The following is a 22,185-nucleotide window of genomic DNA, read 5'->3' on the forward strand; positions in this document are numbered from 1 at the left end:
TAGGTCCTAATGCAGCTCTATAGGGAACCTGGGATATGTCATCAGTGACGATTCTTCCGCTCGAAACGGTTCACACAAGCCATCTCGAACCGTCTCTAAAATCTGCTAAATAATATTTACGAAAAGCAATCATGCATGCTTATCTTATGGGCCATGCACGTGGAATGTTGGGATATGTGTGCTAAGAAATATCAAGAATTCGGATGCCAACTACTGCGGTTGTTCACTAAATATATGTTAATTACGGGCATATAATTAAGCTTCTGTTACACCCCCAAAATCTTCCACTAGACGGCTACTTAAATATGCCGCCATGTCATTTATGAGTTTGTCTTCACAGCTTCCCTTCTGCCATGCAAGTGTGATTGTCAATGGGCCGCCTGGGGTACTGATACAACTGACTGCTACAACTGGTCCCGAAACAGAGCCACATTGCGAGACCACCATCTTTTCCAATCTTAGAAGAGACTTTTCTTGAAGTTCTAGTGTCTCGAACATCTTTTGACTGCCCACATTCGAAACTTCGTACGTTAATGCCCGCTTCTTCCCAATTTGCGCTTTTGCCTGAGCATACCAATCGATGTCACCAAACAGGGCGGCCCAAATGTTGTTCTTCGGAGCGCGCTTCAACTCGGCACTCATATCATGGTAAAACTTCTGGGCTACTTGGATGATCGATCTTGCGTCTTCTGCCGGGCTCTCTGGGCCAAGGCGGATGGTTGTAACTAGATGCTCTGGGAAATCATGCACCAAAGCAGACACGTGGTTGCAGATTTCGTCGTCGGAAACTTTCGAGAATTGTCTCATAGAATAAGGCGTGACTGCCCTGAATCCACATCCAGGGGTAACGGTTCGTGCGAGATATAAGACAACCAACCCATGGAGAAGACCAGTCAGACTAATCTGTTTGCTCTTGCAGAAGCCCAGGACTGTCTTTAATTTTGATGAAGGTATGGTAATCAGGCGAAGACCCGATTCATACTCAGCCGGGGAGGGCAGAAACACATTTGTCCCCGACCAGAGATTTGTAGTGTCGTAACTGATGTGATGCATGTCTTCCTCATCTTTAGCGAGTAGGTCGACCACATCTTCCAGAAGGACTGGGCATCGTAAGTCCCTGGGGACGGTGTATGGCCAGATAACTTCTTCATTATTTTCGTTGTTAAAGAAGTGGAATAACGTTCGATGAAAATTCACGTGACTTATGCCATCTGCAATGGCATGGTTGGCTAGAAATGCGATACTGACTTTCTGAATTGGTGGAACTTTTTGCGCTCCTGAACCCCATTGGGATCCATGCTTAAGGATGACTACTCTCCATGCTGGTTTTTGATGGCCATCCGTAATAATCTTTGCATGCCAGTCTTCGAGCATAGCTTCAATTGCCCGGTCATCATCTTCCTCACTCGGATCCTGAATATCCTGCCCACGGAAATCTACGACATCTTCGTAGTAAATTGCTGGTAATCTGAGGAAGACTGCTTCTCTTTCCTGTGTTTGGTCCACAATTCCGTAGCAAAGTGAAGGATGGTACTGGACAGTTTGATACAAGGCTCGCGAAAATCGCTCAGTGAACCAGGAATCGGCGTTTGAGAGTCCATCCGTTGAATATGCACATACGGCAAGAGCATTTCCTAATCTGTAGAAACCTGACACATTCCGGGCTGAATAAAGTCGCCCCAGCACGCCTATGAATACGAATAGTAAGAGATAATTGATTCAGAGCGTCGGCGGTTCAAAATCAAGGACTTAATGAGATACGAACCTAGATTTACAATATCTTCGTGCTGCATGGCTCCAATAAAATGTTGGCTATTTTGAAATGCGTAACGGGTATCGTCCCTTAGTGGCAGCTCTGTGCTAGATAAGTAAGTGTACATCTAGCTGTTCGGCTGGCTAATCGTCTTCAGCCAATAGGTACGTATTGGTATTACCAAGTTCTTGTATTTTTTCTTTTCTATTAACAAAAACCTGACTTGTTAGTTACGTATTATATATCCCAAACCAAGAAATCGTTTATAAACTCTAAATGCGCACGTTGAAAGCAAGTCACGGTGGGCCCACGAGTAATAAATAATGTTGCAATGGGCTGCCGTACTACCCCTATTTGGACTGGCTATTTTTATTTAAGGTTTAGTGGGGTTACATACCGGACGGCAGATGCCGCTCCACCGCACTAACTCCACCGTGAGCCCCACTATGGTCCATAGAAAATGACGCGCGACAAACTTGCGCCGCCACTCGGCTAGGCATGACCGTCACTGTCAGTTTCTAACTCAGCTTCCTAAAAGAAACACGCCTGGGAGCCCAGTGATAACATACTGCCACGAGTGGGCCGCGTCTGATACGCAAATCGAATGGCGGTTTTGCGAGATTCCTCATTCTTGAATTTTCTTACCACGTAGATTTATTTGGCTCCTACCTACCAAATTTGGATACGCAGATCTGGTGTTATATCCCACATTCTTCTTATAGTGAGACATCAAGCCATCGCAATTAGTTGGTGATAGTAAATCCTAGTTGTCATGTGTATTACCAGAGGCCAATTGCGAGGGTGAGATTATTATGTATGACCGATGTTGTGTATACTTTCAACACCACAGAACTCAGGAAATTGCGTTTACAAAAGCAAGGGTTTATGTACCAGGATATGCCGTATCCCCTTGGCTGCGGACTTGCTTACTTTAGTGTCTGTCAGATAGCCTAGATCTGTCACTCAGACTTTTCTATCCCGTTAGTTACCAAGGCACTAAACGTAAACACGTTCCCACCAACCAAGGCGATGGCCGTCTCGCCAATCAACTGACTGGCAGGTGCCAAGGCCCTAATGTGAACAAGTGCATACCACATAGCCAAGGGAATATAAAACCTTAGGCCCAGTATATCCACAGACGACTCTACTGTCCTACACAAAGTACGCAGCATATCATTTGAATGATTATCCTCACAGGACTTGCGGTGTAGGATTGTGGAACAGCATGAAGCAGTGAAACTCAATCAGATCCTGATGCTTGAGAGCCAAGAACAAGAGATAAGGCTTCTCCACATTTGTAACGATATCGTTGTCTCTGCGCTCAAACTTAAGTTGGAAACCTCCTGTCCTCTGCAGTCTCAAGCCCGTCACGTGTTTTTTGTGATACACATCTCACGAGTTAGAGATCGTATATGCCGTTTCAAAAATGGTATACTTCTTATTTTGGATAAAACTAGCCAGTACGGTCGGCATATCAATATGCCTTTGGTTTGCTTTAAGGCTCCTCCGAGAGCGACGTCGATTCGCTGGCCTGGTGAGTTGGTATCAGATTCCGCCTCAAAAATCAGCACTGATCTTTTCAGCCTGGGCCTCCCCATCATTGGCTATATGGCCATTTACCGATTGTGAAAAGAATCAAAGCTCGACTGCCCGCTGATGCTCATATAAATCTTCTCCATGCAGCTATTGCACGAGAGTACGATTTGCATACTATTTATTACCTTGACTTATGGCCTACATACGACCCCATGGTAATAGTTCTGGATCCTGCGCTCGCAGCACAAGCCACGCAGCTGAAGAACTTACCAAAACATCCTATGTACCGTCTGATGGAGTACACGGTGGGAACGCAAAGCATCATCACGACAACAGGGGAGCAATGGAAGTTCTGGAGGAAGGTTTTCGATCCGGGATTCTCAAGTTCACATCTTGCAACTCTTACACCAATGGTGGTGGGACGAGTGAAAGTATTCATTGAGAAGCTAGAGGAACACGCCAAGGCCGGAGAGGTATTCGAGTTGCTACCTCTCACTAAAAGTCTGACAATTGATGTGATAGGCCGTGTCACCATGGCTTCCGATTTCAACACGCAGAAACAATCTCATGAGATAGTGGAAGCATTTCTGGCGATGCCAAAATACATTCCTCCTATCAATTTAGACTTGGTTAGGCTCCTTAGCCCGTCGCGGATCTGGAATGCAAGGCATTATCAGAAAAAGCTGGATAGACTAATTGGAGAAGTTGTGAGCCAACGATTTCAGGAAAGGAGAGCGGGCAAAGTTGCACTTGGAGAAAGGTCACTAGTACATCTTGCCTTGGACACTTACGAGCAGGCTCGGGAATTGAAAGCGGAAACTCTTGCCACAGACACAAGCTTCATGCGCAACATCGTCCATAATATTCGCGGATTTTTCTTCGCAGGCCACGCAACGACTGCTGCGTCGCTATGCTATTTATATTATCTTCTCAACAAGCACCCGGATGTCTTATACCAGCTTCGCACAGAACATGAAGTGTTCCTTGGAGCTAATCCTGACGACGCAGAAGAAAGGATTCTCGAAGAACCCCATATATTAAAAAGGATGCCATACACAACGGCTGTGATTAAGGAATCGCTAAGATTATTCGTCGGAGCTGGGACGATACGAAACGGAGTCCCAGGCCTCAACTTAGTTGATCCAAAGACACAGATTGAATACCCGACCTATCGTGACGGGCCATTCCCCATTCTAGTGAGAGCATTTCCCATTCATCGCGACCCCACGAATTTTTCAGATCCCGATCTCTTCTTGCCACAGCGTTTTCTTGGTCAAGAGGCGGGTGAGATGAAGAAGGATGCATATAGACCTTTTGAGAAAGTAAGTATTCCGACTTTTGCGTACGAAAAATCAATAACATTTGTTTTAGGGTTCCAGGGACTGCCCAGGTCAAGAACTCTCCATGATGGAAATGAGAGTTACGTTGGCTCTTACCATCCGCAAGTTCAACTTCGACGCGGCATATCCGGAGGATGCCCCGGAAGTGATGGGGGATCACGCATACAACGTGATGTTTTCTAGTGCCGGTCCAGCTCGCGGCTTGCCGGTAACAATAAGTAAGCTAGTGTAGAGAGAAGCAATGATGCTGCCTCCATGCAACACACAATTGTTGAAATAAACTGCTTGTTACGTCCCCTCCACGGCAAGTAGACTATGTGGCGCCGGAATTTTGCAGGCAATCAGTAGATGGAGAAAATATTAAATGAAGAAATGAATGTAGATACTGGGGGCTTCGCCCTCTAAGATAAAGTTAACCTCAGCAACTACGGCATCAGGGTTCCCAGCACTGAGCATATTTTCATGTTCTTAGGTACAGCACCGAAACGGCTCAAGTAGTATCTATGTGAAGCAGACCGAGTGACCATTTGTCAACTACCAGGTCTCTTATCTGACTCAGTCTTACGGAAGGGGATTTACAATCGCCAGGAGTAAACCATCGATTTAATTAGTGACATATGTGTTGATACTCGACCAATTTGTGAAAGTGGGGCCCTGTGCTGTCGAGGTAAGGAGACAATTTTGGAGAGAGTTCGTCTTCGTGTTATCGATCCGATGACGCTAGCCGGAGATTTCGAAGCCCTTGAACAAAAGAGGTAGGTTACATTGCAGCGTTATCAATCAAGCAAACATTATAGAATTTCCTGTCTCCATCGCGTTACGGGACGCATATATTTCCATCTATTTTTGCTGTGGAATTCTCCACTAGAGGAACAAGATAAGAGGGGAACAGAGACCATTTGAAAAGAAACAGTGAAAAAAAAATATTACATCAATATGTCATACATGGTTCAAAACGTTACTAGGAGGGCGTTCTCAGCGGTGTCGTCCGCCAAGGGGAAGACTTCAGAATGGCTGGTGATGCTTGCCGATAAGCCTGGTGTCGTAAGTGCCCCTCTAGTTTTTATATCTGAAAAGGTCGAAGCTGATAATCAGGCGACAAATAGCTCGAGCGTCGCATTAGAATCCGTCCGACACACTCCAAGAACTTCGTGAAACTGCATCAATCAGGCATCGTGTCTTGGGCAGGTATGGCGTGCGACTGGCCCGACTCAGCCTCCACCATCAACTAATCATCGGTTACAGGGCCCGTCTTCAAGGAACATGTTAAGGAGGGGCTTGTTCGGCCGTTCATCGGCTCGATGATGGTGGTTAATGCCCCTAGTCGTGAGATGGTCCGAGAGATACTAGAGCAGGACGTTTTTGTAAAGGAGGGTATTTGGGACTGGGAACACGTGCAGATACTGCCTTTCGAGACGCTTCTACGCCGCCCGACCAATGTGGAGGGCGGACCAGGCCAATAATCATGATATCTGGAGCGGTGAGAGCGGATACTGTGGAAATAAAAATATTAAGGCCAAGTCGTTCTTGGCAAACAATTCCAATGCAACGGCGTTTAACTTGGCAGCTGGGCACTTGGGTTACCACCGTACACACTCCGTAGTAATCGAATGAACAAATTAAGTAACTAGTTACTTGATATGCATCTAACTTAGATTAACGAATCAGATCCACGCAATCTGTCAAAAAGCCCACGACTCTCAGCACTGCGGGAAGCGCCCCTTCTACGCGCTAGTTCAGGAACTGCCGAGCTGCCGAACTGCCAAGTTGTCAAGTCTTGGTGACCCTATGGAGCCGCTGGCTTGGTTCCTGTTGATGGTATATACTCAACAACTTGAGGCCTTTTTTATTTTCCCCTAGGAGCGGTGGAAACATGAGAGGGAAGACAGCACATGCCTATTTTGTGCTAGTGAGTTATCTCCAGGGCTGAATCAATTAGGCTTTCGGCCAAGAAACAGTGGAGCCAGCCAAGACTATTCATAGAATCTCCGTACTCCACAGTGAGTGCCAGTGGGGTTCTAGTACGCTAAGCTACTTATGGCAACTCTCGAGGTTCTAGTTGCCGGACCCACGATGTATTACCAAAAGTCTAGAATGCCGGTCTCGCATACAACGCGAAACATAACTGGTCCTCTGGGTATGAATATGACTTTGTACCACCCAACTCCTTCATGACTTACATGTTCCGAACGCACAACGAAGCAAATCTCACGTCCTCAACCTCTAGCTATGGCCCAGAGCTCGTCTTCGGACCTGGAATACTGGATATTACGCCTGCAGGATAAAGAATCATGCCTCTTCCCGCCTTTGCTTGGTGGGGTAACAGGCGCAAACAAAAGCCAGTACATAAACCTCACTGTGCCTAGCCTGTCGTCAATACAGGGCTTTTGCAAGACTCAAGAACTGCGCTTGTCGACTATATTTCAAACAGCTTGGGCCCTCGTGCTTCGCAGCTATATGGGAACAAACAACATTTGTTTTGGATTCCAAACCAATTCAATACGCTTGTTACCATGCAATTTTACTCTGGCCAGGGAGACCAGCCTCAAACATGCCCTCGAGTTAGTCGAAGCTGGACTCGCACGTGACTTAAGTCACATTGAATACTCTCTTGAGGAGCTCGAGCATGCCTTGGGCCTACAGAAGACGGGACTTTTCAACACGATTATCACATATCAAGATAGCCCACTCAGACATTCGCCGGCAGGGGTTAACAGGGTCAATGGCCAGGTCAATGGGAGTCGAGCAGCAATTACTAATGGATACGGAGACGCAACTGCCCCAAGTTCACGATACCCTATTGAGATTCGGGTCAACGTGTCCACGGATTCGATATCAGTGCAGTTAAAATATCAACAGTCGGCGCTATCCGATGCATCAGCTATGGACGTGGCGAGCGCGCTGGAAATGGCGTTAGGATGCGTTTTAGATAGTGCAGCCAAGCCAGTAGGAGAGCAGAGCCTCTTCAGTCCCAAGCACCAGCGACAAGTAGATGAGTGGAATCAAGGACGGCCGGAAAGCATCAACATGACCATTCATGAAGCTATCTCGGATCGAGCACAAACTCAGCCCGTTGCACCTGCCATCAATGCTTGGGATGAGAAATGGACATATCAAGAAATTGATGAGCTTTCCTCGGCTCTGGCACTCCATCTGGTTAATATCGGCGTAAAGACTGGAATGAAGGTTCCTCTTCTATTCGAACGGTCGGGTTGGTGGGTCATAGCTCTGTTAGCTATATCCAAAGCCGGGGCGGCATTCGTACGTATAGTCTGCATTCATATATTTGTTTGAATCATACACTGTTTGTTGCGAACGCATCTTCAATGACGACGAAACAAACATTTTGTGCGATGGACTTTCTCATGTCTACTGAAATCAGTGCCAACATAAGGCTCTTGATATTGAATGGATAGTGCTGATTTACATTCAGGTGCCAGTTGACCCTACACAGCCTGTGTTTCGCCTCAAGGAAATCGTGGAAGACATCGAACCAAAGTTCTTATTATCATCAGCCCAATATGCCGAATTGTTGGCGGATGTGGTAGAAACTTGTGTTGTCGTCTCCCAAAGTTCCATGAAGAAGATCTCCTCATCACCGGGTCCAATCCTCTCGCTCCCAAAAGTGTCTGCGGATGCTCATGCGTATGTCTTGTTTACGTCTGGCTCGACGGGTAGGCCTAAAGGTGCCGTGGTACGGCACGGTGGCTGTCTTGCGGGGTTATCATGCTTGATTAAGGATATATCAATCGGGCCAGGGACAATGGCGCTCCAGGCTAGTTCATATGCATGGACCATATGCATTATTGAAACTATAGGTGCCCTATGGTGCGGAGCGTGCCTTTGTATACCAAGTGACCACACTAAGCTAAATGACTTCGCTGGTATCTTCAATGATATGGGTATAACTTGGGCAATATTATCGCCTTCGATCATTAAGTCTGTTCAGCCGGAAGTTGCACCGTCACTTAGAAACCTCGTATTATGTGGAGAGCCAGTATCGAAAGAGGTGATCTCCAAATGGGCCTCTAGACGCACGAAAGTTTGGGTCTTTTGGGGCTCCACCGAGAGTGTGGCCATTTGCAGACCAGACCACTTCACGGCAGACTCCGATGTACAAAATCTTGGACCGTGTAAGGGAGTGTGCCGGGTGGTTGATATCAACAACCCCGATCTCCAAGTCCCAATTGGTGCTGTCGGAGAAATAGTTATCCATAGCCCATGGATAGCAGAAGGTTACCTGCGAGATCCTGAAAGGACCGCACGGACGTTTCTCGATCGCCCAGACTGGTTAAATGGAATCCCCTCTGCCTATGGATCACGGTGGTATAGAGTTGGGGATTTGGTGCGCCAAAATTCTGATGGGACTTTGATGCTTGCAGGACGAAAAGATAATATGATCAAAATACGAGGTCAAAGGATTGATATGTCAGAGATCGAGCGAAATCTAGCATCGGATGATGGCATTAGAAACTCATTGCCGGTCCTTCCAAAAGTTGGAATATGCAAGCATCGCCTAGTCTCTGTCATCGCATTGCACCAATTTTCTCCAACGAACAATGAGACGACAAGTGATATCAATATACTAAGAGGCTCTGAATTGCAGGCTGCAGCGTCTTGGGTATCAAACTTTCGTGAGCGGTTGGCTGAGCGGCTTCCATCCTATGCAATTCCAACTATCTGGGTCATGGTGAAATCGATTCCGCTTACGATTACTGGCAAAATTGACAGGCTGTCCGTGAAACAATTTGTTGAAAGGATGGACGTCGATACATACGAAGAAGTTTCAATGCTTGGCGTCAAGAGAGAACCGCCGGTTACAGCGATGGAGAAGCGCCTCCAAAGTATCTGGAGTAGCGTTTTGGGACTTCCACTTGATAAAATTGGCCGAAATCAAACGTTTATTAGTCTTGGTGGAGACTCGACCTTGGCCATGATACTAGTCGCAAAATGCAGAAGTAGCAATCTCAATGTACGGGTCGAGGATATCATGAAATTGGGAACGATTTCCGAAATAGCGCAGCATGCCATTCCAGCTACGCATATGACAGACGAAGAGGCCACTGCAACGGAAAATTATGACCAATTACGCAACTTTATAAAAGATCAGTTACACCAAGTGGGCGTAACGGACTTGGCAGAAGTCGAAGACGCGTATCCATGCTCACCGATGCAGCAGGGTATGATTTTGAGCAAGGCCAGATTGACAGGAGACTATAATACATCAACCATCCATGAAATAGTTCCCCGGGTTCCCGGATCTTCCCTGAGCTCTGCGAGTCTTAGACAAGCATGGCAGCGCGTTGTGGATCGACATTCCAGTCTTCGTACCTTTTTTGTGGAAAGTGTTTCTCAGAGCGGGTCCTTTGATCAGGTGGTATTGAGGAAATATGATATACAGGAGACTACGACTATTCTAGAGACTGTAGCTTCTGACTCGAAAGAAGACGTGGTTAAAACCTTCAAGACTTCTCGTCCAGGCCCCTATAGAAAGACTCGGCCACCACACAACTTTACTATCCTCCCGACGACCTCGGGCAGATTATTCTTCAGACTCAATGTTGAGCATACAGTGGTGGACGGAACATCAATCGCCGTGATTGTTCGGGATTTGAACCTGGCATATAACAACAACCTCCCTATGGAACCCCCCGCTCTATATTCATCCTACATTGCTTCCCTACAGCGAGTAGTGCCTGGCGTTGACAGCCGGTATTGGAAGGGATACCTGGATGGAATGAACCCATGCCTGCTACCAAATCTGACTTATAGTCTGTCCAGGACGCCCCCCAAAGCAGAAACGCAGTCACTGGTGGTAGACATTAAGGATCCCCATCATCTACTTAAATTTTGTCAAAGTCAAGACATTACGCTGTCAGCATTGTTCAGGGCCATATGGGGATTGGTACTCCAAAAATACACCGGGTCTGATGATGTTTGTTTTGGCTACATCACATCTGGCCGTGACATTCCCGTTGATGGTATTGACGAACTCGTAGGAACGTTGATTAATATGCTTGTCTGCCGAATGAAGTTTGAGAACTCTCTTCCATTCAGAAGCATGATTGCAACATCCCAGGCCGACTATCTCGCTAGTTTATATCACCAACATGCCTCACTCGCACAGATTCACCACGAACTTGGCCTCTACGGCCAGCGACTGTTTAATACTTCCATGACGGTTCTGAAAGAGCCACCTCGGAGCTGGGAAGATGGTTCTTCTTATACTATTAGAAAAATTCATCAGTTCTCACCGGACGAGGTAAATTGCATGCCTGAAGATCGAAATTCAAATCGCTAACACTTACTTTCAAGTACGATCTTAGTGTGCAGGCGTGGGTTTCAGATGCCAGTGTGAGGATGGAGCTATGGTATCGGACCGAATGCATATGCAATGAACAAGCCATGAATATTGCGTCCACCTTCACTAAAGCCCTTGAAACGATAACCGACAACCCAGATCAACGCATCGGTCAGCTTGATCTTTTCAGTGACCAACATAGACAACAGGTACGGGACTGGAACTCGAAGATCCCAGAAACAATACAAATGTGCCTACACGACATGGTTACCGCGCAATCCAAACGACGCCCTGGCGCAGTAGCAGTAACATCATGGGACCGCGATTTGACGTGGAGCGAGCTCGAAACATATGCTGATCAAATAGCATTTCATCTAGTATCTCTGGGTGTCGGACCTGAGATACATGTAATGATATGCTTCGAAAAGTCGGCTCTGGCAATTGTGGCCATGCTAGGTGTACTTAAGGCTGGCGGCGTTGTGGTGTCAATTGACTCGTCTCATCCCATTCAGCGGCTACAACATATTATCAAAGACACCAGACCTCTGTGTTGCCTTGTCTCCCCCTTCAACGCTGATTTATTTAAAAACGATGGCCTTATAGGTCTTGTTCCTCACATTGTCTTGGTTCAAGAATCGCTCTTTCTTTCAGCATCATTATCGAGGGCTGCATCTAGTAAGGCATGCCCAGAAGTTCGTCCAGAGAACGCAGCTTTCGTTCTATTTACAAGTGGGAGCACTGGAACTCCTAAAGGGATTGTACATGAGCACCGTGCTATTGCCTCATCCTTGGAGCATCATGGAAAAGCCATGGACATTGGTGTCGAGTCACGAACAATGCAGTTTTCTGCATTTGTGTTTGATGTCAGCATAACTGAAATTTTCATGTCACTCACTCGCGGTGGCGTTCTCTGTATTCCATCTGAGGATGAGAGGATGAACAACCTGGAGCTAGCCTTCACACGCATGAAGGCCAACTGGGCCCACCTTACTCCCACTGTGGCTTCTCTCCTGGACTCAGAGAGGGTCCCCAGCTTAAAACATCTCGTGCTAGCCGGTGAGACGTTGAAGAAAGCCAATTTAACTGAGTGGGCTCCGAGATTGGAATTAGTCAATCTCTACGGACCTGCAGAGTGCGCTCTTGCTTCTACCCTTCGAGTAGGCTGCGAAAAAGATGATCGGCCGGACAATATTGGACAAGCGGTTGGATTGTTAGTGTGGATTGTCGATCCTTCAAATACTGACCACTTGGTTCCAGTTGGAGCAGTAGGTGAAATTCTTCTCGAGGGACCGAATCTTGCACGAGAATACCTCAAGGACAAAGAAAGGACAGTGGAATCTTTTATTGAGAATCCGGCTTGGCTCAGCGAAGAAAAAGCTGTCCCAGCCCGTCGGTTTTATAGAAGTGGTGACTTAGCTAGGTACAACAGCGATGGTTCGATACAGATCTTAGGACGTATTGATACTCAGGTGAAGCTGCATGGCCAACGAGTGGAGTTAGGCGAGATTGAATATCAAGTAAAGCTGAATCTTTCATCTCATGGATTGGTGAACATGGCTGTCGTTCACGCACATTCTGCCGGACATCCCGGTGGAGGCCTCCTGGCCGTATTCTTGGAGTTTGAAGCGAAGACTACTGGTGTGGACGAGGATCAACTAATGCTAGCAATTTCCCCGAAGTTGAGGAAATTGCTAGTAAAATTGAACATTTGTTTGGAAGATACTCTTCCATCATACATGGTCCCGTCTATGTACATCCCCTTAAACAAGATGCCGCTCTTGACTTCCGGCAAGATTGATAGGGGCAAACTCACAGGAATCGTGATAAAGCTTCCTACCGAACAAGTGAAACTATACTCCTTATCTGAATTTCAAGATGAAAAAGCGAAGCCTCGTACGAGAATGGAGAGGATACTTCACAAGCTGTGGTCCCAGACCCTAGGTGTTGATGGCGCATCCATAGGCATCAACGACAGCTTCTTTCGACTCGGAGGGGACTCTGTCGTTGCAATGCAATTGTCGGCCGCAGGAAGGATAGCGGGCATCACCATCACTGTGGCAAGCATCTTCCAACACCCTAAATTTTGTGATATGGCAGCGGTAGCGAAGCCATTGAACGAAACGACTTACCAAGACCTCAAGAGACGGTATGGTATAGAGGGAGATGTTGTCCAGAAATTCGTCCCATGTACACCATTACAAGAAGGTCTCATGTTGTTATCAAATAAGCAACCAGGAACATATGTGGCCCAGCACATATTTCATTTACGGCCCGATACGAATACGAACTATCTATGTAAGGCTTGGGGAATTGTCCACAATGCTTATGATATTCTCCGGACGCGAATTATCCCTGTTGAAAATACAATTGGTTCGGTCCAGGTCGTTCTGAATGAGAATATTATGTGGCAGAGGTCCACTGATTTAGATCAGTATCTAAAGGACGACAGGCTGGCGCCAGTGAGCTATGGACAGCCATTGACAAGATATGCTCTTGTTGAAGAAGCGGACTCCGGTAATCGGTACTTTGTTTGGACAGCTCATCACTCCGTCTTTGATAATTGGTCACTATCCTTATTGTTTTCCGAGCTTGCCGACGTGTATACCAAATTGGTCTCCGGAAATGCCAATATAACCCCTCCGCAATCCATGCCCTTCCATGATTTTGCTAATCAGGTATTCAACGACAATATTGCTGATGCAGAAGTCTTTTGGAATGCGCAATTTGAAGAGTCTGTCTTCTCATCATTCCCCAAACTTCCAACAGGACATCAAGCGTTGGCAGACACATCATTAGACTACTCTCTAGCGTTATCAGGCGCAGTGTTCGAAAATAAACAACTCCTTGCCACAATCGTTCAAGTTGCCTGGGCTATACTTCTAGCACAGTATTCTGATTCCCCAAACAATGTCGTTTTTGGCATGACGTTAGATGGACGAGTTGATTCTGAAACTAGCAATGTTATGGGTCCCACTATTGCTACCGTGCCTTTCAGTATGTCTCTGGACTATCAGCTTACAATTGAAGAACTTTTAAAGAGGGTCCAGCAACAAACAAGTGACGTGCAGAGGTTTCAGCATTTCGGAGTTCAGAATATCAAAAAAGTCAGTCAAAATGCGGAAAGAGCTTGTGATTTTCAGAGCTTGCTAGCAGTCCAAGGCTCGACATCAGATTATGCCGTAAAATTGAACCTCTTCGCTGATACTGTGGTCCGAGCTGCACCTTCAACTTATTTGCTTCTTCTTGACTGCCGATTAACACATACAGGTGTTGATATGATTGCACAGTATGACAAGAGGATTACCCCTGAATTGCAAATGAAGAGAATACTCCAGCAGTTTGGGCATGTCATCAGAGAGTTACTTGCTGGATATGGATTGAATAAACGCCTCGCTGATATCGAACTTTGCAGCCCCCAAGATACGAAAGATATCTTGGCGTGGAATCAAAATATTCCTGCAATCTTAGACATGTGTGTTCACGAAGTTATTGCCAATCACAGCATTGCAAATCCGGACGCTATGGCAGTTTGCTCGTGGGATGAAAGCCTGACGTATAGGAAACTCAACCAACTTTCAACAACCCTAGCGCACCAGTTAGTGTCCCAGTTTCACATTGGGCCGGAATCATTGGTGCCACTACTCTTTACACAATCTGCATGGACGGTAGTGGCAATGCTGGCAGTGTTAAAAGCAGGCGGAGGCTATGTTCCAATGGACCCATCCTACCCTTCCTCTCGGCTTCAAGAAATTGTCAACGCAACGCAGGCTTCTCTCATCCTCTGTTCACCACAACACAATGAGTTGAGCCAATCATTAGCTACCAGCTCACTGGTCGTCAGTGGAGAAACTATAAACAGGTTTAGCCTATATGAGGGAGTGGTATGTCGCAATGTTCATTCCAGGAACGTTGCATATGTTATTTTCACGTACGTATATTCCATTTGATCTGTCCATTACCCATTACCCATTGCCAAAAGAAGTTTTAGTTTGGGGATTTTTGTCGAACGAAACAGACTTCATGCCCTCTACTCTTCCCTTATAGCCCAATTGCATGTCAACGCGGTCCGCTGATTTTCTCTAGCTCTGGGTCTACTGGAACACCAAAAGGCGTTGTCATGGAACATGGCAGTTTCTGTACCGCAGCTACACACCATGGAAAACGCCTTAATTTGAATTCTCAGTCCCGGGTCATTCACTTCTCATCCTACGCTTTCGAGGCATGTATATTGGAGATCCTAACAACCCTATTCAATGGTGGCTGCATTTGTGTAGCGCCGGAGTCCGAACGCCTCGGAGACATTACCAAAACTATGAGAGAGTTTCACGTCAATTGGGCATTCTTTACGCCTTCGTTCATTCGCACAATTCATCCTGACCAGGTCCCAAGCTTAAAGACTCTTGTCCTAGGCGGAGAAGCGCTTGGAGCAGATAACATCGACGTCTGGGTTGACCGCGTTTTCCTTGTGAATGGCTACGGGCCATCCGAGACTTGTGTGTTTTCCGTAATTAACGAGCAATTGCGACGAGGCATTGCTCCAGACTTGATTGGCTCGCCGATCGGAGGCGCGTGCTGGATTGTTGACCCCGAAAATCATCACAAATTGGTTCCTGTGGGTTGCGTCGGGGAGCTCTTGATCGAAGGTCCTACGGTGGCTCGTGGGTATTTGAACGATCCTGGACGGTCACAAGCAGTATTTGTGGACAGGTCCAAGTGGCTGGCCGGCAATTCTTCGAACGTGGATTATAAACAAGAAAGTCGGTTAGGCACAACTAGTCGGATGTATAAAACTGGCGATCTTGTCTGCTATAAAACATCGCCAGGTGCAGATGGTTCGATAAGGATTGTTGGAAGAAAAGACGCCCAAGTCAAAATTCGCGGGCAGCGAACAGAAATAGGTGATATTGAATATCACTTGACATCAAAATTGAGCGGCATCAAGCAGATATCTGTTGAATATGTTGCCGTTGGTGGTCACCAGAATCGACAGTTGGCAGCATTCTTTCCTCTTAATTCTGAAACTCTGTTATCAGGGCCAGGAATGGAAACTTCTTTGCCAGTCTCAATGCCAGACGACCTCAAACGAGTAGTTATGGCTGCTAAGGCTGCGCTTTCAGATACATTACCTATGTACATGATTCCAACACTCTACATTACACTTTCAAGAATGCCTCTGCTATCTTCTGGGAAAATGGACAGACGAAAGCTACGGGACATAGCGTCCAGACTGTCAGGCGTCGATATATCGCATTACTCCTTGGCAGACAAGGTAAAACGTAAACCGATCACTGAAAACGAGATGCAAATGGCCGACCTGTGGAGGCACGTGTTAGGCTTGACTAATGATGAAGCTATTGGGCTTGACGACAGCTTTTTTGGTCTCGGCGGTGACTCAATTAGTGCGATGAAACTGACTGCTCTCGCCCGGGAGAACAAAACTACCATAAATGTCGCGCAAATATTCCAAAATCCGCGCCTAGAGGACATGGCACAGGTCAGGGAAGATCTCGATGACAGTGACAATGACATGATAGAGCCGTTCTCACTCATTCGTGGATCGGAAGGTGCCAATGAGGAGACGAATATACTTCAGAGTCTGCAGCAAATATACTGTGGAGATATCGAAGATGCATTTCCATGCGGCCCACTACAAGAAGGTCTCATGTTGCTTTCAATAAAGCATCCTGGATCTTACATGAGTCAGATTATTCTACGCTTACAACCTCATGTTGACATTGACCGCTTCAAAAGAGCCTGGCAATCAACTGCCGACAGAAATTCCGTTCTTCGAACTCGGATTACACATGTTGGATCACAATGCATTCAGTTCATCACAAGAGAGGAACTAGTCTGGCGACATCAGTCTGGTCTAGAGGAATTTCTCGCTCAAGACAAAAAGGAACTAATGGGACATGGATCTCCCTTAGTTCGATATGCTGTTGTTGATAATGAAGCGCATCAGCGTTATTTTATACTGACTGCACATCACTCTCTCTACGATGGCTGGTCTCTTATGCTCATTATGGAAGAACTTGATCGTCTATACAACGATAGCCCAGTCAGCAACATATGTGCCCCATACGCCGGTTTTATTAGACACTTGAACAACATTGATTCTGACTCTGCAAAGCAGTTTTGGAAATCTCAATTCGCAAACAAATCACTGGGGACGTTCCCTGACCCCAGAACAGTAACCCCGGCCAAAGTTGAAACACAACTATCACAACTAGCCCGTATAAGCAGACCGGCGGGATCGGAGATTACATTATCAACAGTCATTCGAGCTGCGTGGGCTCTTGTTACTGCTCGCTATGCGGAGACAAATGATGTGTTTTTTGGAGCCACTCTCATGGGTCGCAACGCTTCGCTACCAAATATCGAGAGAATGACCGGTCCAACCATTACTACGGTCCCAGTTTGCGTATCAATAAACAATCAAGAAACAGTCGGTACATTCCTTCGCCAGATTCAAGCTGACGCCACCGAGATGATGCCATATGAACACACTGGTTTGCAAAATATCAAGCGTCTGGGGCCGGAGGCCGAGACCGCATGCAGTTTCCAGAACCTCCTTGTCATACAACCAGAAGGATCAGAGCACATGTCAAGCAATCTTTGGGAGGATAATGCTTTATTCGCGAAAGGAGAAATGGTGGTACTTACCTACGCTTTGATCATTGAGTGCAGGCTATATAAAGACGAAGTGAGAATCACTACTCAGTATAGGGATCATATTATTCCAACGCGCCAGATGCAACGAATTATGGACCAATTTGAGGGAGTACTACAGCAGTTGAATAATGCTGCCCCTAATACCAGCTTGGGTAACATTGATATATGTAGCCAGAAGGACAAGGAAGAAGTACGAAGATGGAACGAGAGCTACATGGATCTGATGAAGTCGGATGCTTGTATTCATCATTTGATCGAGCGACAGGCTACTGAGCGACCAAATGCTCCAGCGATTGATTCGTGGGATACCAGCTTCACATATGAGGAGCTCGACAAGTTATCAACAGCACTGGCTAACCATCTGAGTGCTTTAGGTGTTGGTACTGGCACCTTTGTTCCACTGTGTTTCGACAAGTCTGCTTGGACGATAGTGGCCATCTTAGCAGTTCTAAAAGCAGGGGCCGCATATGTGCCTCTTGATCCCAAGCATCCAAAGGCTCGAAAGGATCATATCATCCAATATGTTTCAGCGAAGGTTATATTAACAGGGACAGAATATCGAAACATGTTTGACTCGTCATTGTGGTCTATTGTTGTTGTTGACCAAGAACTTGAGAGTCAACTGAGAGAACTACCAAAGGCCTACTACGGGCCCGGAAGCCCATCAAATGCAGCCTTCATTGTATTCAGTAAGTACTCTACATCATAAACATCGTTATAATCCTTTAATACTGATTATTCGCAGCGTCCGGCTCAACTGGTATGCCTAAAGGCATTGTGATGGAACATGGGCCATTTTGCAGCAGTTCTAGGGAACACAGCAAAGCTTTGCTTATCAACCAAAACTCTCGAGTAATGCAGTTTGCGGCATATACTTACGATGTGAGCATGGGCGAGATCCTCTCGACTTTGATCCACGGCGGTTGCGTCTGCGTGCCATCGGAGGAAGATCGACTTAGTAGATTGGCATTGTCAATCAATGCCTTGAAAGTCAATTGGATCTTCCTAACACCAACCGTGGCGGCTTTGCTGAATCCAGAAGATGTTCCTGGATTGAAGACAATGGTGCTAGGGGGAGAACATGCAACGGCAGAAAACTTCAAATCGTGGGCTTCACACCTGTATCTTATCAACTCCTACGGTCCTGCTGAATGCGCAATCTGGTGCGCATGTGCACCAGGCGTAAGCCCTACGTCCGATCCTTCAAATATTGGCAGGCAAGTTGGTGCTTCTCTCTGGGTGATAGAGCCAACCAACCCACACAGATTAGCTCCCATCGGTTGTGTTGGTGAGCTTGTAGTTATAGGACCAACCCTGGCGCGCGAATATCTTAACGATCCTGCGAAGACCGCAGCTGCGTTTCTAGAGAGTCCACAATGGGCGGATGGGGTTTATCCCACAGAACGGCGAATGTACAGGACAGGTGATCTCGCACGATATGGCACAAATGGAAATATACTCATTGTTGGCCGCCGCGATACACAAGTTAAGCTTCATGGGCAACGTGTTGAACTGGGTGAGATCGAGCACCAAGTCATGCAATGCGCCCCTCCAGGATGGTTCCCCATTGTTCAGATGCTCAATGTATCTGTGAGTGGAAAAGATGCTACTCTGACAGCTTTCATCCATATTCGCAAGGACTCTGCGCCTATCTCTAGCTCGGATGTGATGACACTATCCATTACGGACGCTGTGAAGACCGCTCTTAGTCAACTTCGGTCAGACTTAGAACAAGTGCTTCCATCCCACATGGTCCCATTAGCCTTTATTCCCGTTAGTCATATACCTCTAACGGCTGGAGGAAAAGTTGATCGTGGCGTGCTACGGAAATTTGGTGAGAGCTTAACCAAAGACCAGCTACGCCATTACTTCCTAGTCGACCAGACAGCATTACGTTTGCCATCAACTGAAATGGAAAAGAGACTCCATTCGCTATGGGTAAGAGTCCTTGGTGTAGATCCTGGATCTGTGGGAGCAGAGTCCAACTTTCTGCGAATTGGAGGAGATTCAGTGGCTGCCATGAGATTATCCGCCGCTGCACGAGAAGATGATATATCTCTGGCAGTCAGAGATATTTTCAGTTCACCAAGGCTAGAAGACATGAGCAAAGCCGCCGCACCTATTTCCTTAGTTGAAGCTCCTGGTGCATTGTATACTCCATTCTCGTCCCTAGGCATTCGGGATTTACCTCAATTCCTCGAAACTGTCGTCTATCCTCGGATTGCGAATGAACCCGACGAAATTGAAGACATACTTAGGGGAACCGATTACCAGCGCTGGGTTCTTGGATGTGGCCAATTGAAAACCCGGGGGTATAACAACTACCTCGCATTCCGTTTTAAAGGGGCCCTGGACCTGTCGCGACTTCGTACTGCCTGCAGTAAGATACTTGAGCGTCACGCTATTCTACGCACGGTTTTCATTGCCTACAAGCGTCAGCTTTTTCAGGTTGTCTTAAAGCACCTTTCGGTCGAGTTCATTGAACTAGAATGTAGCGACGAACCCGCCGATAGAAGATCGATCTTTACCAGTGACATGGCACTTCCAGTATCCCTCGCACAAACAAGCATTCAATTTATATTTGTGAAATACGGCCCTAATGATAACGAATTATTGATGCGTGTGTCACACGGCCTATACGATGGCATATCGTTACCAATTCTAGTCCAAGACCTGAAGGCGGCCTACTGTGGTGAAGACTTTAGCTCTAGTTTGCCTTACTCAGCATTCATTCATGGCTCTTCCCAAACAACAGATGCGTCCAATGCCGAGTCATTCTGGCGAGAAGAGCTCAAAGGTTCTGTGATGACGAACGTTCTTAATCATTCAAAGCCGCCATTTTCTAACTTGGTTAACAAGTCTCTCAAACGAACTGTCGCAGCTCCATCGATTTTGTCACAGGGTATTACCTTCGCTACAGCGGTAAAGGTTGCGTGGGCATTTGTTCTAGCACAGTTATCGGGTCGTTTAGATGTTGTCTTTGGACAAACCACTACGGGACGCAATGCTCCCATCCAAGGAATCGATAAAATCGTCGGGCCCTGCATGAATCTTATCCCTATCAGAGTCAAACTGGATCCTCAGCTATCGATATCAGAAATAATGCTACAAGTGCAGAACAAGCATTTGGACATTTCAGCCTACGAATTGTTAGGATTCCAGAATATTATTGAGAAATGTACCACTTGGCCAAATTGGACAAGAATGAGCTCAATCCTGCAGCACACCAACTTCAATGTTGGGATGGACGATATGGACTTGTGGGGGAATATCGAGATGCATCTAGGAAATTTCACGCCTGATCATGACGTATCGGACATATGGATCTGGACAGGTCCAGCCGGGGAAGAATTTTATGTCGACTTTACATACTCAAGCCGGTCCATATCCGAATCCATAGCACAAAGTATGTGCGATCTGCTCTGTGAGACACTCACCAAAATTTCAGAACATCCACATGAGCCTGCTTCCGTGTTGCTGTCTGACACGAAGCCACTATTACCTCTCCCACTTCCGGAGAGCCATGCTACACCTGCTGCGTCGGCCAACGGTATGAATCATCAAAACGATGAACGCATTGAGGTTCTTGTTCAATCTATCTGGTCGAAGGTATTTGGTGATGAAAATGACAGGTTGCCCAATGGAGTGACAATGCAGACCCCATTCTTTGAGATCAGAGGAGATTTACTTGCAGCCGCTCAAATCGCTATGGAGTATGAAGTGCAGGGCTTCCAAGTCACTCCTGAAGATATCATTGAGAATGCTAGCATGGCACTTCAAGTTGCCCTACTCTCGCTTCTGTGACTGTCTGGTCGATAGATGCCTGACGTATGTGGTATTCCATTGGTTGTTGATATATATTCTTGTCCGAGAGTCAGCACGTCACAGGCAATAAATACGACATCACCACAAAGTACCACGCATCATATGCCGTAAACCGAGATTTCGCTTTCATAAAGTAGAGCGCCGATGCATGATTAGCAGAGCTATGTAGAATCTAGCGAATAGTGTGTAAAATTCTTCGGCTCACTAGAAATTAGCGCACCATTGCGAATTATTCTAAGCGCTAATCCGCTTTGTCCGGGGGACGCGCGCTCTAATTGGACAGCTGCAGCCCATTTGTAAACTAGGCTGCAAAGCTCATATGTATAAAGGGGGAGAAGGTTCATGTTGATTCTCTCGCAAACGAACTTTGTTCCTATGTAAAAGGCTTTAAAGGAGTTAAAAGTGAAGTTGAGCCATTCCATCGTTGCTGAACCCAATAAAACTAACAAATTTCAGTAAGATTAGGCTTATCTATGATATTCTTCTGGAAGTCGATTTATTCTTAATTATATGGGGCGCGTTAACTTCGCAGAACTTTGCAGGCTACTTCGCAGTTAGGGCTGATTCTACAAACCATCAGTAAGAACTAAGCTGAAAATATGTAGCCCATCAGATGCGGCCACGCAGTCGCAGTTGTTGGAAAACTATGGGGTCTACGACCACTTCTCACACCACCGCTCACCTCGTATTTCCATACGTGAAATTGAAATACGAATCCCATCGGCTTGGATAGCTGTACTTAGCAGCTTGGCGTTGGT

At 46.5% G+C, this 22,185-nt stretch overlaps 4 protein-coding genes across 4 annotated transcripts; 3 read left to right on the forward strand and 1 right to left on the reverse strand.

Annotated features, from left to right (window-relative positions):
* Positions 1-255: 255 nt before the first annotated feature.
* Positions 256-1,793, reverse strand: UA08_06362 (hypothetical protein; the record flags this gene model as incomplete). Its single annotated transcript, XM_020268676.1, has 2 exons — positions 256-1,688; positions 1,766-1,793. 2 exons carry the CDS (start codon positions 1,791-1,793, stop codon positions 256-258), a joined length of 1,461 nt encoding a protein of 486 aa, XP_020118614.1.
* Positions 1,794-3,232: 1,439 nt separating this feature from the next.
* Positions 3,233-4,861, forward strand: UA08_06363 (hypothetical protein; the record flags this gene model as incomplete). Its single annotated transcript, XM_020268678.1, has 3 exons — positions 3,233-3,287; positions 3,437-4,611; positions 4,661-4,861. The coding sequence occupies 3 exons, from the start codon at positions 3,233-3,235 to the stop codon at positions 4,859-4,861; spliced, it is 1,431 nt and encodes a 476-aa protein (XP_020118611.1).
* A 704-nt stretch (positions 4,862-5,565) lies between these two features.
* UA08_06364 (hypothetical protein) lies at positions 5,566-6,092 on the forward strand (the record flags this gene model as incomplete). Its single annotated transcript, XM_020268679.1, has 3 exons — positions 5,566-5,673; positions 5,736-5,817; positions 5,875-6,092. 3 exons carry the CDS (start codon positions 5,566-5,568, stop codon positions 6,090-6,092), a joined length of 408 nt encoding a protein of 135 aa, XP_020118612.1.
* A 766-nt stretch (positions 6,093-6,858) lies between these two features.
* UA08_06365 (hypothetical protein) lies at positions 6,859-21,406 on the forward strand (the record flags this gene model as incomplete). The annotated part of the gene is made up of 6 exons (XM_020268680.1): positions 6,859-7,890; positions 8,063-8,303; positions 8,448-10,891; positions 10,945-14,858; positions 14,975-18,291; positions 18,348-21,406. The coding sequence occupies 6 exons, from the start codon at positions 6,859-6,861 to the stop codon at positions 21,404-21,406; spliced, it is 14,007 nt and encodes a 4,668-aa protein (XP_020118495.1).
* Between the last annotated feature and the right edge of the window lie 779 nt (positions 21,407-22,185).

This window comes from Talaromyces atroroseus (assembly GCF_001907595.1).
Source record: "Talaromyces atroroseus strain IBT 11181 chromosome Unknown scaffold_8, whole genome shotgun sequence".
Lineage (NCBI taxonomy): Eukaryota > Fungi > Ascomycota > Eurotiomycetes > Eurotiales > Trichocomaceae > Talaromyces > Talaromyces atroroseus.